At 41.0% G+C, this 18,374-nt stretch overlaps 1 protein-coding gene across 6 annotated transcripts in view; it reads right to left on the bottom strand.

Moving 5' to 3' along the window:
• Positions 1-824: 824 nt before the first annotated feature.
• Positions 825-18,374, bottom strand: part of pcloa (piccolo presynaptic cytomatrix protein a) — an 81,493-nt gene continuing 63,943 nt past the window's right edge. For 4 of the 6 annotated variants that reach the window (XM_084711400.1, XM_084711401.1, XM_084711403.1 and 1 more), the window contains 10 exons: positions 17,907-17,933; positions 15,910-16,003; positions 14,944-15,015; positions 14,616-14,862; positions 12,619-12,888; positions 9,165-9,306; positions 8,930-8,991; positions 7,176-7,310; positions 5,383-5,528; positions 825-4,624 (listed from right to left, as the gene is read on the bottom strand). In XM_084711400.1, the coding sequence (XP_084567526.1) occupies positions 4,481-4,624; positions 5,383-5,528; positions 7,176-7,310; positions 8,930-8,991; positions 9,165-9,306; positions 12,619-12,888; positions 14,616-14,862; positions 14,944-15,015; positions 15,910-16,003; positions 17,907-17,933 (1,339 nt within the window). In that variant the 3' untranslated portion in view covers positions 825-4,480. The remainder of the gene's footprint in view (positions 4,625-5,382; positions 5,529-7,175; positions 7,311-8,929; positions 8,992-9,164; positions 9,307-12,618; positions 12,889-14,615; positions 14,863-14,943; positions 15,016-15,909; positions 16,004-17,906; positions 17,934-18,374) is intronic. The other 2 variants (XM_084711402.1, XM_084711405.1) reach the window with 2 other exon arrangements.

The raw sequence follows: 18,374 nt of genomic DNA, 5'->3' as shown, positions 1-18,374 counted from the left end.
TTTCATTGCTATCTCCCGGCTTCCTCACGGGGTACAATTCTCCCATATTTCTCCTGACTTATGGCAAATTTTCACACTTTGTTTCTGGAAAAAAGCTCTAAAGAAAAGGGCACATTTTATGCTCAGAGAGGCTTAATCGAGCTACCATTTTGACTTTTTGCTAAACATTTGTAAAATATGCATTTACTTGATTACTTTAATCAAATTTGACATTGGACAACTGGCTGAATGTTGTGGCCCCATTGTGTTTCCAAGCTAATAATCATCAGTTTAAGGTCATTTGCAGGCACCTGTTTGCAAAAGAAGTTACTCAAACATTTTGAGGGAGGCCTCTCAGAACCCAGGTTTGGCTTCAAAATCTTCCCCATTTCTGAGGTCTCAAGGTTGGTAAGTGTGGATTAAACAAACTTGGGTATGCATATTAGCTGGTTGAAGTCTTAGACTTTAGTTTTCAACTAGAAATCAAATATAAACATTTTGGTCTGCTAACATAAGTGAGCAGAAAGGCCCTGTACCAAACCAGGTGCTATTAATTAGACCGCCACTCACCTTAAAGTTGGATGGAGAAGAGGCCACAGGAGAGAAGAGCGGCCAGTCAAACACCAAACACTCTCTTGAGAACAGGACTAATCAACCAGGAAGTGAAAACACCTGCTCAGGTGCACCACAGCTGCTGTGTAGGACCCATCAAGCTGGCTTCACTTTGGACAAAATGGAAGCACACAGCACCATCTTGTGGTTATAAGCTGGTACTTCACATCATCTGCAAACCAGCTTTGAAATCCCAGGAAAAAAAAGATATCAAAGTCACTACACAACAACGCTTGATTTGTACTGATATTTAATATTTAGACATGGGGCAACAGCCATTTTTACAGCACAATTTGCATAATTTATCAATACCTCCTGTATACAATCACAAAACCATGACAGTAGATTTTTTTTCTGTTTACTTACAAGTGAAAAACCAGACAGGTTTTACAAGCATAATCTTTGTACAGTCAGCATACATCATCGATAATTTTAATAGGTTTTCTTCATAATTTTCCCCCTCTATAACATTTTTGTTCTATATCTTTCTCTACCTCATTCTTGTATTTTTTTCTTTAATAATATCTGGACACAAAAATAGTATGAACCACCAACGAAACATGCAACATCCAGTGTGAGCACATTTAAATTCTCCTGCAACTGCTTGAGTTGTTAAGATAAGACTTCTGTGTAAGTTAGACTCTGGTAAACCTTTAGTGTTTGGTGTAAAGGGTTGGGTAAATCTGGGTCCCTATAGACAGACAGAAGCTCATTTCTCAGTCTATCCGCTGTACACTGATCGAGAGAAAAACAACCTTTTTACTTCTATGATCACACACCTCTTTTTTTTGTCTGCTAAAAGACCTATTGCTCCCCAAACCCCAGTATAAAAAAGCTATGTATTTACAAGGTTGGAAATAGAGAGATGGCATCTGTGTTTGTGTGTGTTTCCGTGTGAGCATGTGTAATTCTTTTTGTGTTACGAGAGATTTTAAAGTTTTAGACAGACGACACTTAAAAGAAGAGATATGCATTATAGCCAATGACATGCATGGACTTGGTATGGAGATGCTACACACACAAGCACGTGGGTATAAAAAATAAGGCAAATAAACAAAAAAGTAACACACTGACCTTAAAACTACTATCATTTCAGGTATAATGTCCATTGATTATTGTCTTTTTTGGTCATTTTTCATACACATACTGGAAAAGGAAACTATTCAAAGGGGGAGTGCATAAAAAGATGATGAATAGGAATGTTACTTTTTCTTATTTTGACTCACAACTACGTGAATATTCGGGATCTGTGCATGTTCATTTCCATATGTGAGTGTGTGTTCGTGCACAAGGGCAAAAAAGTTGGTTCTCTGAGTTTCAGGCCGTCTAAACCTTGTAAACAAGCACTACATTGTGTATAAAAAGAAAAATTCTCAACTCTTTTTTATGTACAACTGATATGTACTGTAAACAAATATAATACAACTTACAGGCAATAAATAAAGAGTCATATAGCAAATACAAAATAACACCTAAATTAAAAAAAAACAAAAACATATTAAAGCAATAACCATTTCATGAAGGACATGAAAACACAGCAGTGCAAAAGAAAAATGTTGCCTCTCCCACAAAGAGTCACATTTCTGGCAAGTCAAGATGCAGTTACCACCTTTGAATTATACAGAAGATGTTGCATAGAAATCCTTTCAGATATTAAATGTAGTTTCACTGCTTTGAAAGGTCGGACTGAAAATGCTGAATGAAGCCGCCGTCCTGCCTCTTGACCCCCCGTACAAACACACAGGATGACCTTTCTCCAGACACGATGGGCATAGTAGGTTTTTATAGACACAACAGTGAAGTGTAGGTGAAAGACAACATGGACACGACAAAATAAATAAATAAATCTGGGACAAAACATCAACATGCTACTGTGATAATAGCATCGTCGTATCTTAGAATGATCATAGTACTTTCTCATGGGTAGTTTCAGCACATTTGTCTTTTGTTCACCACAATATCTCCTGATATCGTCTTTAACTTAATCTCTTTGCACTCTTAGAAATAAAGGTGCTTACTAGAACCATCATGGGTTCTTTGGCTTGTCCCCAAAGGAGAACCCTTTTTGGTTTCTGGCAGATCCCTCCGACATAAGGGGTTGTACATAGAATCATCTGTGATCCTCTTGGTGCAATGGTTCCACCCAGAACTCTGTCTGCAGGTTCTATCCATAATCTCTTCACCTGCTAAGGGTGCTAAGAAGAACCCACCCAAGGCTTCAAGTTCAACTGAGAACCCTTTCTGTATTCCATTCATAAGGGTTTCATCTATAATTCACACAGGGGTTCTGCTGTGTGCCCTTTAAATATTCCAAGCATTTTATCTAGAACTCATTCAGGGGGTTCTACTGAGAATCCCTTTATTTTCCAAGAGTTTTATCTCGATCTCACTCAGGGGGTTCTACTGAAAAACGCTTTTTAAATTATGGTACAAAGAACCCTTGACAAAAAAGCTCTTTAGTGATCTCAACAATCCTTGAAGAACTCTTTCTTCCAAAAAGGGTTCTCTGGATTACCACGGACCATTGATTAACCCTTTCTTCAAAGATTGAGAAGAACCCTTATTCCTAAGAGTGTACTTCGTCTCCCTTTGGGAAAATAAAATCTCTGGCTCATTTTCTCTCATTTTTCAGCGGGATGATGGCATCAGTTTTACATTCTAAGCAGGAAAAAGTGCAAAATACCACAAAAGCGTGCGTTTTGTCGAGTTGACTGCTCCTACGAACCAAAGCAGGACTGATATAATGTGCCTGGATCTCACAAAGAAAAAAACAAAAAAATACTTAAATCTCATATGGTAAACATGTCACATTCTAAGGGGCATCATGGGTAAATAAAAACTCTGTCACAATCATCAAGACTCGATTGTCTGTGATAAAGATATCTATAGATCTATCTATATAAGTTATAATTAATTTCCAGCTATGACACTTCACTATATACAAAGTGAACCTTAGAGGTGATTTTTCTTTTTTTGTGCAGAACAAATAGACTCATGCACACAATATATAGTGTCCAATTTGATATATATCAATATAGATCCTTTATCAAACAATAATAATCATTTGAGGAGAAAAACGATGGGTTTCAAAGTGAATGAAGTCATGCTGAGGTTTGTTTTTTTTCTTCTTCTCTTGAACTGGAATGCTAGGTAGTGTGTTATAAAATATACTATGCTTCCTTCCTTCCCAGGATAGATTCTTAAGTACTTAAATAATTGAGGAGAAGACAAATGATAGAACTCTACGCTAATATCATAATACAAAAATAAATAAGAAGAGGTCTCCGTAGCGGAGTCTTCAATATTTCTTTCCCAAAATGCTTTGTAAATCAATAAAACTCTGCGGTCATAATAAAGCAATTTCATGGATAAAACATCTAAATAAATCTACAAGTGTGTCCATTCCCTGTAGAATTAGAATTTCTCTTCTGCGTGAATGACTGTGTGCAAAGTTGTTGTACATAATCGTGTGTGTGTGTGTGTGTGTTGTGAATTTAAGTGTGTAATACCTGGTTGATTCCGCGCTTGACCTCTGAACTCTGTGTTCTCCTCCGCCCTGGCTACACCTCTGTACACTGTACGTCCTGTAAACTTGTGTTCCCTGTAAACGCATAACGACTCCCTCCAAACTTCCGGCGTGACAGAAATCATCATCAGAACTGCTCTTACAAACTCAAACTAGCCGAGCCCTGAAAAAAAGATTGAAGAAAGAGATATTCTGCGCCCTCCCGTCCTGTACCCCAAACCACCCTTTTCCCCCCACCTGACAAGAGTGGATTAGCGTTACAGATGTTGAACCAAAGCGTCCCCAAGATGCAAGAAACCTCGTTGTGCCCTCCCAGCTTTAGTTTTTTTTAATTTATTTTTTATTTTTTGATTGAGTCTCCTTCTATGAGTGGATCTGGGCGGTGCTGGCGAGCAGCTTGTGCCAGCTCACCACTCGCTTGCGCAGGTCGACTTTGTCCAGCCACACGTAGGCCTCCCCGATCAGGGTCTTCTTTACAAACTTGCCACCATTGGACACCAGGAACAGCTGGAGTGAAAAGAACAGAAAGCAGCTTGTCAGATGATTGAGGATTTACAGTTTTATGATTCCTGTGTTCAGGATTTTTTGGGTGGACCTGAAACACGGCTTGCGCCTGAGCCATCGTTCCTTCAGCACGATATGAACCAACACACGAACGACATGCTTCCCCTCAACCTCCCTAATGATCAGTTACGAATGTACCCTCAGTGACTCTCTCAGTCCAAGTCAGCAGTTCACTTCAGCTGACTTCAGTCTCGACAAAACGACACAGAAGAAAAAAAGTACCATCCTGTCTCCATCGTCTGGCTGTGGTGGCTCAAACATGTTTGAGCTTGTTCAATAAAACTGCAAAACAGAGCGTCCATGTTTCAGGTCATTGTCAGGTCGGACTGGTGTTTTTGATGCTGAGACAGTGGCTCAATTTCGGGGGCGTTATTAACGGGGACGGACCAAAATGCACATTGGAAAGACCAACGACCAGTCAGAGCAAAAGAAATCTGTGACGTAACGCTGAGGGACACGTCCAAGATGGGGCGATGTTTGATCTGTTTTCAAGAAGGAAGTAGTAGTGGCCTCTTCACAAAGCTAGCACACTATAATGTGTTTCTAAAAACTTTTGAGGCAGGAAATAGGTCATAAAATAACAGAATCTGTTGGGACAGGATGGTGGTACCAAGTGTATCAATGATTCCAGGTTTTATATCTTGTACGACCCCAAAATATGTAGCTATTATACTGTTGCTTGTTGGGGACTGGGGTATTACCTGTAGAGAGTGTCCGGTGGGGTTCATACAGAAGCGGAAGGTTTCGTTGAAAGACGGCTCGCGGTCGTGACGACACACCCTGGTCTTCTTCTTGATGATCCTTTTCTGGGTGGCGATGTTCACCACATAGAGCTTTACATAAAGATCTGTGGACACACACACACATCAGTGAAATGCTGACATTTTAAGGTTATTAAAGTGTCTTTTCAACTGTTAGTGCCTCTGTTTACAGTATCATGTCAACAGATACTGTGTCAAATCTCAATCAGTAAATCAATCAATGAGGCAAACATCAGTGATCCAATCTGTGCAATTTTATTCGTATACATAAGAAATAGAAAAAAGTTAATTCACTAAGAAGACTAAGATGTAATTGGTCATTAATATTAAAGATGGGTGGAGTTTCAGTTTTTCCTCCAGTGAGCCACTAGAGGGCGATAAGAGAGCCGTAACTCCAAATACTTTGGTGTTTGTTTAAGTAGTCAAAGCCGCTTGAGAAGAAACTAAAGATACATACAAACACCAAAACCAGCTTTAGAGAGAGTCACAGATGCACACAGCCAGCAATAAAGTCCTGGGTGCAGATCCCATCTGGAAACAAATGCAAATCAAACACATGGCAGGCAGCTCGGGCATCAGGATGTGAATATTACAAGAGGAGGTGATGTGGGCGGCAATCTGCGTTTAATCGAGGGAAGAGAACTCTGATTTTGCGGTGTGCTCCACATGTTCACATGTGATCGATCTAAATGTTTTACATGTTGTTAGATAGTACAGCACAGACCTTGTGACTCAGAGCACTGTTAGTTTTCTATCACACAACACAGCTACTGTATTAACATCAATTTTTAACCTCGGGTGTTAATCAAAAGTGTCCATCTGGGTGTGTCTGTACAATAGAGATGAATTTATCAGCACAAATTTAGCTACCAATGTTTGTCTGTCATTTAATTCTGTTACACAATATAATGTTAACAAGATTAATAGAAATTATACTTTTTATACAAGTGGTAACAGATATTCTAGCCATAAGACGAACAATATTTACCAAATAAATACCGAATTTTACAAATATCTTTAAGTCTTCACAGTCTGTGCAGTCAGCTCAAATTACATTATAACATTCATAATTTTCTCAAAAACTGTACAGTAAAATAACAGATTTCACCTGGTTATAGTCAGTTATAGTCATTGAGAAAAGGAAATTTTAAGCAGTTTTATAAGTAATCACTCCCTTTTTCTTTCTAAATACCTGTATCTGAAAAGGAAATCAAGAAAATAAAAATACGCTGACAGTTCAGTGTCTCTAATTTTGGTTCTGTGCTCACTTTTCTCAGAATTGTCTCCAGGCATTTACTTGATATTCGCTGCTGGTAAAGTGCGAACACGGTGACACATCACATCCCTAAGATGTCCACTGAGAGGCTACGTGTTTGTGTGTGAACCGCTCTTGTCTTAATGGTGTTTTTTAACCTTGCATGTACATTGGAGACTGGGTAAATATATGCCGAACGCCGCTTTCCAAGGGAACGTTGGCTGGAAAACACTTATCACACCACGACACCTGTGGTTCTGCATCTAGAGGAACTGGCAGGATTATGTGGTATGTCAGATGCCAGTCTCTCTAAACAAGTGTCTGTGTGGGCCTCCCGGCTGTCATGCATTAAAAATGATATATATCACATTAAGCTGCTGTCAAATCTTGCATGTTCGGGTTGAATTTTTGTGTGTATACAAGCATAAATGGAGCAGTCAGAGCATGTTTGTTGATGCTATGTGTTATTTTCCATTACCTGGCAGGTGGTCTGGAGTCTTGAACTTGTAGGTGATGTTGCGACACTGAAGAATCTCAAGGACCAGGTGCTCACCCTCCGTCTTAATCTCCTTCTTCAGAGCGATCTTTATCTCCCCCATCACCTGGGATTTACCTGAACACGCAAAAACATGCGTACTGAATCATCTCAACAGAACATACACCATGTATTGGTCTCTTAGCTATAAATATTCAACGCCTTTTCTCTCAGTTTGTGTCTCTGTCCTCTCCTGTGCGTGACTTCCCCCTGCTGGACACTGAGTGCACCCTCATGATGAGCAGCATCAAACACGGCCTGCGAGCAATCACGTCTATTTGTTTAACAAGGACGGGGAGAAGTTATGAGGAGCTCTGCCTGGCTTCTGGTTGCCGTGGCAACTGAATAGGAATGACAGTTTTGAAAGCTGGGTCAACAAGACGCGAAGGATGTGTGTGTGTGTGTGTTTATGACCTGCAGAGAGAGAGAGAGATGCATTGACACAAACGGCGAGGGAAAACATGTGGATAAGAATAAACGTGTTAACGGGTTCATCTGCGTGTGTTCGGTATTTAGCTTCAGTCTCACGCCTCGTCGTAAATGTGAAAGTGAGATAACAGCTCTAGCTTTTAGTTTTTTAAGGTCATCTTTGTGTCTTTGCATTAGTCATAATTACTTGACTCAAAATGTCGCACGCAGGACGGAGAAATAAGAAAAATCAGCAAGTATAGACTGATCAATAAATGTAATTAGTTAATGATGTGAATGAAATATTTTGGTAACACTTTTTTGAAAGGGTGTGTAAATGATAATTATTAATGTGAAATATCATCCTTCCCATTAATCAAGCCAGTAATGTCTTTCTTATGACAACCTGACATTAACAAACTTTGAGAAACTGTTTAGCTTTGTCTTTTTAACACGACATTGTACTGCGCAGCACCAAGGTGGTTTTCTTGCTCGCTGTGGCTCCTGGCACCTCAGGGCTGAGTCAGTTAGCTCCACGGCTAACCAAGCTAACTAGCTAAGATAACAGCAGACAACAGTTAGCATGTTCTGTCTGTTCATCAGCTAACTCTGTAAGCTAAATCACCTTGACACTGTGCAAACTGGCCACATAATATTAAATGACATCTTTCTTTATGATAAAATGGTTCTGTTTTAGATGAAGTTGATTAAATTATTCATGACACCTTTAGTAATAAAATTAATGAGATCTTTATGACAAGTCCAAAATGTACCACTTTACTTAATATCAAGAAAAATATTAATGGCACACTTATAATAGTCTCATGACAGCCAGTGGCAAAACCAACCACATATGACAGTTTAATGTCATGTTAAAACATAAAGCTAAACAGTTTCTTTGTTTAGTGTTCGCAGCAAAGACGCTGACAGGTTATGTTCTGTTGTTTTACATCAAGTTGTCATAACAAAGACATTTATTTGGGTTAATGTCAAGTTGTTGTAACAAAGACATCTCCAATGTACATTAAAAGAACAGGTGTCATGACATGTTTATGATGGTATTATGCATGTCTCTTCAAATTAGTGGTTAGCAAACATTTAAATGACTGCAATGGAAACTGTCATATAAACATACAAACTAGTTCTTCAGACAAAAATATGTAAGAAAAGACGAATAGAAAATTAATCAGTATTACTATTCTGAATGCAAACACTATTCTGAAAAATGCTTAAAATGCATATATTACTATTCTGACTGCACACACACACACACGTTTTGTATGTCTAACCTTCAATGTCACCGTGTCCCATTGATGATTTCATCGCGTCTGTGCCGTTTGGGATCTTTCCACTAAAGAGAGGGAAAACAAAATCCTGGAAATTAAAGAACTACATAACAGTTTGACATATACTAAATCTACTGGGGGCGGGTGTCTGGGTTTAGATAAAGTAGTAGTTTAGCATCAAATAAGCATTTATTACTGAGGCCTTTTAAGGTAAAAATATTTAAATATCTCGACTCACAATCGGGGCACCTGGAAGATGGCACTGTCCACCTCGTTTGTCTCCCCGTCTTCGTCCAGTAGGCTGTAGGCGCTGCCACTCAGGCCGCTGTCCAATGAGGCTGCCGTGACCGGGGCGTCGCCGGATCTGTGGCTAGACCGAGCTGCGCAGAGACACGACCACACCCATCACGACAAAGAGACAGGGGAGAAAAAATTGCACCTCTGCCGGGTCCAAGAATGTGAAAACTTGGGCCAAGATGCATCGGTTAAAATCTGCAGCTGCAACTAGAATCCATCATAATCAACTTCACAGTCAAAGTAATTAATGTCGCAGTCAAAAGGGAAGCTTGTTCAAACCGCACAGGACTGGACTGTAATGAATTGCACACAAACACTGAGGACTAGCAAGAAGCATATGAACAACCTTTCTCTCAGACACAGACAAGACGGTAACAGCTCACATATAAAGCTTTAACATGACACGGACAAATAAATCCAGAGAGATATCACATACATATGTTAATGCAGACTGAACAAGAGGCACGTAGACCCAACTGACGCTGTTAGTCATCTGTATGATTTATTATTAATGATCTAATATCTCAATCTCAGAATTAGTTTAGTTTAAAGATGAAATTACATGAGTATTTTCATACCTGGAGGAGCTTTAAAAATGTTTATGAATGTACATTTTTTATGCACAATATTTTAGATGTTATTCTTTAGAAGTACAAGCCCAATTCCAAAGAAGTTGGAATGCCATGTAAAGTGTAAATAAAAACAGAGTGCAATTCCTTTCCAACCTATATTTAACTGAATACAGCACAAAAACGAGATATTTAACGTTCAAACTGATTTGAACTTTGTTGTTTTTAGGAACTATACACTCATCCTGAATTTGATGCCTGCAACACGTTCCAAAAAAAGTTGGGACAGGAGCACGTTTACAACTGTTACATCACCTTTTCTTTTCACAACACTCAGCAAGTGTTTGGGAACTGAGGACACTTATTGTTAAAGTTTTGGAAGCTAAATTCTTTCTTCATGATGCGCCACAACAGGAGACAAGACTGGAATGCAGGAAGGCTCTTTTACTACAAAGCAGCAGTGTTGTAACACCTGCAGAATGTGTCTCGCTGAAATAAGCAGGGACGTCTCTGAAAAAGACGTCAGGACGGGAGCACGTGACGCTCCAAACCTTGTACCTTTCAGCATTAATGGTGCCTTCACGGACCCCCATATCATCACAGATGCTTAACTTTTGAACTCTGTGTTTGTAACAACCTGGATGGTCCTTTTCCTCTTTAGCCCAAAGGACACGACATCCGTGGTTTCCAGAAAAGAATTTGAAATGTAGACTTTTCCCCTCTCTGTCTCAGATGAGATGAGAGAGGACTCTTCAGCATTTCTGGATGTTGTTGATATATGGCCTTCTCTTTTGCGAGTAAGTGTGGTTGTATATTTAGAATAAAACAACAAGATTTATCAGTTTGAGCAATAAATATCTGTATTCAATTGAATACAAGTCGAAAAGGATTTGCAAATCATTGCATTCTGTTTAGATTTATAGTCTCAACTTTTTTCAAATCTGGGAGGTACATGTTTAAATGTTTTACAGGTCAACATTTCCTTCGCAGACAGCTGATCAGGCAGTGTGATAGAGTATGAATGATGTGAGATGCGTGGATGTGGTGCAGAACATGATCCATGCCAACACATTTTTGTTTTTCTTTCAGGCCACTCAACGCATTGTTGGATTGCAAAAGCTCACTAATACCAGTTCAATGAAGCGATGGGGGAGTCATGGTTGCGGCAGATGTGGCAGTGTGTGTTAACTCTCAGTGAATCACATGACAGTTTGAGACATTCATTTCCTGGTATTAGGGAGCCGTGTTGGTGGCCGTTAAGAAAGAGTGTCTCGCTGCATGAATCTCTGGTGATGTGGCTGACTTTCTCTCTGTCTTCCTGGCTCTTTAATTAGCTTGTAAAGCTTCCCCTCTCTCTTTCTGCAGGTGTGCGTTAGTGGTTAGTAGTCCTTGCTCCATCTGTGCTTCAGTCACACGACAGAGAGGAGACTCTTGGGCAAACTCTCACCTCCGATGCTCTGCGGCCTCTCTTCCGACACGGCTTTCCTGAGGGTCAGGTGTCTGCCGTCTGCTCTGCTCCCTTTGGCCGACACAACCGATGGCAGTGCAGGCAGCCAATCGGACTGGGCCCTCTGAATGGTGAGCACGCCCACCACGCTGTGCCTCTGGTGCCTCAGTGAAAGGCGGCCTCTTTGGCCTGTTTGTATTCGCAGGCGCAGGTCACATGTCAGGGAAGTCAACGCCAGGGGACAAAGGTCATGGGGTCGCAGTTTAAAGATGGAAGGAGGGAGGAGCGAGATGGAGATTCAGAGAGCGGTTTATCTTCACCATGGCAACCAGCTTGACTGTCACATCACATGCAGCCACAGTGTGCCGTGCACATTTGCCCCCTCCCGCATCTCACTAAGAGGAGGGGTGTGCAGCATCTACTGAGGTGCATTGTGGGTCCGGTAGTTGTTCAAACACAAAAAGGGGGTTAGTGGACTGCATGCACAGCCATCCCAGTGGAGGAGCTTCAGAAAAGCTGGTCGTTGTTGGTTAACGAAAAGGAAATTAAAAAAAAAAAAATTAAAAACCAAAAGAGGTTAATGATATTTTAGGGAGGGGGTTGGGATTGCAACTTTCTTCTGTTTTCCTGCTTGGATCAATCAGTCCAAAATATTTAAATGCTACAGTAGCTGGCGGCAGAAACCTCTTCTGGAAGCAGAAACTTTTTCCCGGTGAACTCCATTAACTGAACTTGTAGCAACAAACTTTATAATGTGCTCGTCTTGTCATTTGAGAGAGCTGGGGATGTCACTGTGCTCTGACAGGAATTGACAGATTTTGCTGATTTGCTCTTAAAGAATAAGTGCTGCAACTCCGCTGTTACTATTTTTTTAGATTTTACTTTTTTCCATACTGTCATACTCATCTTAAATAAAGTTAATGTAAATAAATTACTGTTCAAAACAGCAAAACCTAACTTTAACCTCCATAAAAGTAATTATTTCTGTCAAACTTTGTCTTAAATTAATATTAGAAAATATTAATAGTTAATAATTATAGCTTGTTTACTTTAAAGGGTTTTTAAGTAGTTAGAATTTGCCTCCAATAAGCAGCCATTTTGCCTCTTTGGTTTCTTTGAAAAAGGGTCAAACTGAGGAAGGTCAAAGACAGTGTGCTACAGTACAGGTGAGATGCTGGCTCTACACACTCGTGAGTACATACAGAAGAGAAGCGGTGAGAGATTTGACACACTGTGAGAGGACCAGAGGGCGTAAAGGGTGAGGGAAACCAAGAATAGAAAAGGAAACTAAAGAAAACAGAAAAAAAAAACAACAGAAGGTTGAACAGATGAGTGCGAGGAGGCCATGCTGCGTAGGCTTTATTTGCGTCTTGGTTTACTTGGTTGGAGGCGTTGCGGCGGCTGCTGCTGCTGCTGGTGCGACTGCTGCGGGGCATCGCCCGTCGCTACGGCAGCGCCTCTGCTGCTTCCAGTGCCGCCGCCGTCCTGATGGTGTTGCCGTGCAGCGCTTTTGCTGGAGCGTGAAGCGCCGTGCGAGCGAGAGTGTTGGCTGTGTCCGTGGCTGTGGCTTTGGCTCTGGCCCTCGGACGGGGAAGGCTTCGATGTGCCAGGGCTACTGTGAGATTTCTCGATAGTGGGCACCTGCGTGTCTAAAACAACCAGATTCACCAAATTACCAAAAAAGCTATCTTTTTACTTAACTTAGAGGCTGTTACCTTTCGTGTAACACCTGAGGTGAACAAGTAGCTGCCTGCTGTGAAACTCCAGCAAGCATGGTAACTGCCTTATTACGTTTACGATCTTTAAGCATTCTCATTAAATTTGATGGTTATTTTTCTAAATTAGGGGAGCAGTCAAAGCCTTCCACGGCCATGATGCCCTCTGCGTTAGAAGAAAGATAGAGGGAAGCTAAGGCTAGGCCTCTGAGCTGGGTGACATCATGGCAACCAAGAAAACAGACCATGAGAAAGCAAAAAAGCATGAAGCTAAAGCTGTGACTGGTGTGCAAAAATGGGCATAGGAAGGTGCTGGTGTAAAGAAAAGACTGCAGGAGGACAGAGGTAGACGCCGAGATAGTGGGAAGAAAGAAACAGCGACAGGAAGAGAGACTGGCTTTACACGGCAAAACTTTCACGCAACATTAGTTGAAACTTAGATAAAACTAAGTAGTAGTTGAGTTGCGTGGTGTGAAGTCCTCTGCAACGCACTTGAAACTTGTTTGAAACTCAGCTACAAGAGTTGCAAAACTGTCAGCTTTCATTAATTATACTACTGGACGAGCTCCCACTTCATTACAGCCCGGGTCAAGGTAAGGGGAGTTTTAACTAAAGATTAATTTGACCAAAAACACGTTAAACAAGGCAACTGAAAAAATGCAAATCTGTAACATCAGTAGTGTATTGCGCATGTGAATCAGTGTACTGAGGTATAGTGGACAAAGGAAACAAACAAAGTGAGGGAAGGACAGCCCAAACAGGAAATCGAGAGAGCCGTCACACAACAGCCAATCAAAACACTGATTTTAACTCAACAAAATCAACAAAATAACACAACAGAAAACGGTCTCTTGGACGTTTCAGAGGGAGATTTTCATCATAGATGTCACGCTGTAAACAAAAAAACAAAAAACAAAAAGTTCATTTATATTTTAATATTAAAATTAATTAATTTTCAGGCACCCATATAATAACAAATCAGGTTCACAGCCTACTGTGAACAATGCTGGGGGTTGATAGGTTGGCAACGCTTGTTTCATTTATTTATTTTTTGTTACAGTGTGTTTATTTGTTTATTTATTTTTCCTTGACTCACAGGAGGAATGCACTCACTGGAGGCTCACTGGATCAAGCTCCTTGAACAGAGTGTTTTGAGTTGCCAGTAGATCGTGTTTTTAAATGCAGCATTAATTAATTCATTAATTAAGCATTAATGCGCCGATCGTTCCCCTCCTACACTTCGGGACGGCCACTATGAAACAAAGTATCCAGCCAGCGCCAGGAGAAAAACCAACACAACACCTCCGCATTGATTATCCAGTGAGAAAATGATACAAAATAAGATACAAAATGCAAATGTGGTTAAAATGACACTTCCCACTTGATACAATCTAGCAATAAAACAATAAGAAGGATGAAAAATTACCAATCTAGCCAGCTAAGTTTTATTGAAATAAACTATTAAATTGTCTCGACACTTTTTGAGTTGCTTCTCATAACTGACAGCATGAAAGTTTCACCGTGTAAAGCCAGCCTAAGATTGAAGAAGAAAGAAAAACAGAGAACAGAGAGGAGGAAGGCAGAAACGGCAGAGGCAGCAGAGTACAGAGGGTTGTTCGGTGATTAAGTCGAGCAGGTGGGGGAATTTTGTTGCGTCCTACCCTTGGCCGGATCTGGGAAGATCCCGTGGCTCCGGCTCTTGATGACGGATGATTTGGGGGAGTCCTGATTGTCGTGCGAGGAGCCGGTGGTCTTGGGGGAGGAGTGCTGCGAGGAGGGTTTAGAGGAACCGTGTCGGCCCTGGCCTGAGTGTGAGCGCCGGTGGTGTTCACCTTCGCTCTGCTCCTTTAGGGGGAGCCACCGCGGGACGTTGTCCAGCTGGGCTGTGTTGGACAGGTCTATAAGGACCTGGAAGCAGAGACAGCGGGTTAATGGACACATGCCTGAAAATACAGTGGTACGAAAACTGATATTGTCAGTGAGGTTTACCTCTCCTAAGAAATCATTAGAGGAGCACTTGTCGTAGTCCCACACGCTCACTTCCAGGGTCTTCTTCCTCAGCTGACAGACACACACAGGTAAAGAGTTAATGTATCTTTATGGTAAGCCATCTTGGCTGAGTGCAGGATAAAATGTCTAAATAAATCTTATGATCTGGGCTTAAAGAGGGAGCAGACATTCATGAAGCTAAAAAAAAAACAGACAACAGAAGCCCACAAATTTGCTGTGATTGATATAGGTCCAATGAATCTAAAACGGGATCTAAAATGATATAATTAAATCCCAGTGGCATATCCATCTGCTCCACTAAAACCAATGGCCACAATGCAAGTCAGCATGCCAGCAGAGAAGAGGCAACATTTTGTACTATGTTTTTTCCCACATCATTTTAACATGGAATATTGTAGCATTATAGAAAGTATAAAACACAATATGAACACCATTTTGTCAAGTTATTAATACACAGTCTTTATATCACACTGTCAAACTATTTAGATATAATATGAAACCATGCCTCTCAAGGATTTATATACCCAGCAAAAATATAAATGCAACAACCTATTTCCCATAGGACTACATATACCAAATTGGTTGCACAGCAGGGGAAAATCCTGATCCACCCATTTCTGCATCTGACTGGCTTACCCTGATATTCTTACCCTAACCCTAAGAATATCACGCCTCATGCCTAAACCTAGCAAAACCCGCCATGAAGGCTGCAAAGACCAGCCAATCAGTGATGGAACAGAGTGGTTTCTGTCAACCTTAAAGTGTGTTTTACCATGATCTATGAGGTAAAATTACTGCATTTGTCAGTGGAGTCTGGTGGCTGACACTCCCATTCGTTTTGGACTGAGACGTGCAGTGAATTTCCTAAATAGAATATTTTACCACATCAAACAGTATGCAAGATTTACAACTATATCTGTGAGAAATGTGAGTATGACCACACACCTGCTCCAGGAGGATGTTTTTATAGATGACAGTCTGGTTCCACTCGGGGTTGAGACTCTTGCCTGCGTGTTTGGACCTCCTCTTGTTTTCAGCACTGGGGGAACACATCACAACGACACACACTCGGTCACAGACGTGCAAAAGCCCTGCAGATCAGTGGACCACCACAATGCAGTGAGCACAGTATAGTGGAGCAGGGCACAAACGTGACAGTAGAAGGGAGAGAATGAATGTGATGCACATTGTTTGGACGGTAACAATGTATGGGCCTGCGTGCATGGACGGCAGGGTACGATGTCAGGGTGTGCTGCAAAAAAGTCCATTTTGATGTCCATCGAGTCTCATGAAATTTTGATGTCCTAAAACAAGTGAAAATGCATGCCAGTACAGACAGAGATTTATTCTGATCAAGTTCTTGTTTTGTTAAACTGATACTTTTTGAAGTGGGGTTGTATGAATTTCTTATGCATAGTCAGTATATCAGCAATAGTTGATGGCTGTCGGCACGCCCCCAGTTTAGTTTAAGTTTGGAGAAACTGAAGTGTAACTAAGTGCGTGCTATATTTAGAATATTTTCACTGCTTTTCCATGCTATTAGACAGCCTTTTCTGATGGGAAATCAAAGTTATATCACTTATTACATCACCAAACCAACCAAACTCCATAGGCGAAATCAGTAATTTTACTTTGCAGAGCACAGCAGTTGCTGGTGTACCGCTGCCTTGATAAATTAGGGATTTTTTTGTGTTGTTATGTGACTTTGGTTTAGTTCGGGTAAGTTCAGATTCACCAAAGCCGCGCAGTAACTCAAAGAAACTAACAGATTGAGGCAGCGGTAGGCAAGCAAATCCAGTGTTGAGCTTATTAAAATGACTGCTTTTGCAAAAGGAGACTGGTGGCTTTGGAGAGAGTGATATGCTGCTTTATGTAACAGAGGTTTCCCGTTGAAAAGCCAAAGTGAAGCGGAGAAAATGTTCTAAATACAGCGTACATTTAAAATGATACTGAATTTATTTTTAGGTGGACCTTTCTATAGGTGGCTAAAATGTGTTTTGCCGCTGACCCTGTCCACAGCAGTTCCTTAGTTAGCTTCCTACACCAGGACTTCTGCTGCTTCTCCAAACTGTGGGCGTGTAGGCAATACACTAACTATAGATGAGTACCTCATACAACCCTGCTTCGACTAATCCAGACTCTTTTACGTGCCAGTTGCTAATTTGGGCAAATTGTTCTGCTAATCACCAAATTCCCCCCCAAAAAAGTTTGCTTGAAAAATTTGGACGCGAAACCTTCATATAATCTGATTTCACTGACTAATTATTTCACCTGTTTTGAGGAAAAAAAAACAAAGATTTTACATCACAGCAGACTCACTGGAACAGAAAGAATGGCTTTTTAAGATGGATGTTTTTTGCAGTGTGTGGGGTTTGATTTTTAGATTGTGGGACATGAGTAAGTCTGTAAGAGTTAGTTTGGCAAAGACAAGGACTAAAATAATGGAATGGATAAGGACTGCAGAGCAAAATAATGGGAGTGTGTGTTGAATGTGGCGGGGCATCGAGGGCACAGTAAGATGTCAGGGCACGATGTAGGACATTACTGAGGGATTCTAATCACAAAACAGGGACAAACTAAAGGGTGTCTGGTTTCAAATTACAATGGTTAGGAACAAAAACAGACCATCTACCAGGAAAAACACAACAGTTAGCTGGGAGAACGTTAATCGGAAGCACAGGGGGACTATATGTTTATATGTGATATGTTAAAGAGATGGGAAGATGTTAATATTTAGGGATTCAACTCCTCTAAAATGAGACTAAGCCTAAAGGTGAGTGGAACATCATGAGAATATGGGGACCAGGGAAAATGCACAACTTAAGGGAGTTAGTGGAACTGACTTGTATCAATAAGCTCCCAATCAAAAACAACGATTCGTTACCTTCACCAAACTGACAACCAAAAGAGAACCAAAGCACCAAAGTGGGCAAGTCACATACCTGGCGTTCTGGACAACCATGACCTGACTGAGGGGGTCCAGCATGCATTAAATATAAAGAACAACATACAGAAACAATAGTCAGAGGGAGTGTGGGGGGGTCAGAGAGAGAGTCTGTGGACTGTGAGTGTGTATGTGGGAAGGGGAGATCACTGTATTTAGGTTCAGTGTGGGGTTTATAAAGTGTGTGTGTGTGTGTGTGTGTGTGTGTGTGTGTGTGTGTGTGTGTTTGGGAAAGGGACGAGAGCGGGGAACTGTGGTGCGCTGCAGCGGTGGATTGAGTTTGCGCTTTAGTATCTCATGGATAGCGGGTATGTTTGTTGAGAGGGCTTTCAGGTGATGTAACGCATCCCATGGCAACCGTAGTGGAGATCTGCTGCTCATGGGCCTGAGTGAACAGATGATTTTAGATTCATTCGTAAAATATTTTAGAGGAATTCAGATGTATCGGCACCACGGACTGTACATA

This window comes from Lutjanus erythropterus, chromosome 22 (genome assembly GCF_056507025.1).
Source record: "Lutjanus erythropterus isolate fLutEry1 chromosome 22, fLutEry1.hap2, whole genome shotgun sequence".
Taxonomy (NCBI): domain Eukaryota; kingdom Metazoa; phylum Chordata; class Actinopteri; order Lutjaniformes; family Lutjanidae; genus Lutjanus; species Lutjanus erythropterus.
Note: the sequence above shows the minus strand (reverse complement) of the source record. Positions and strands in the feature narration are given on the sequence as shown.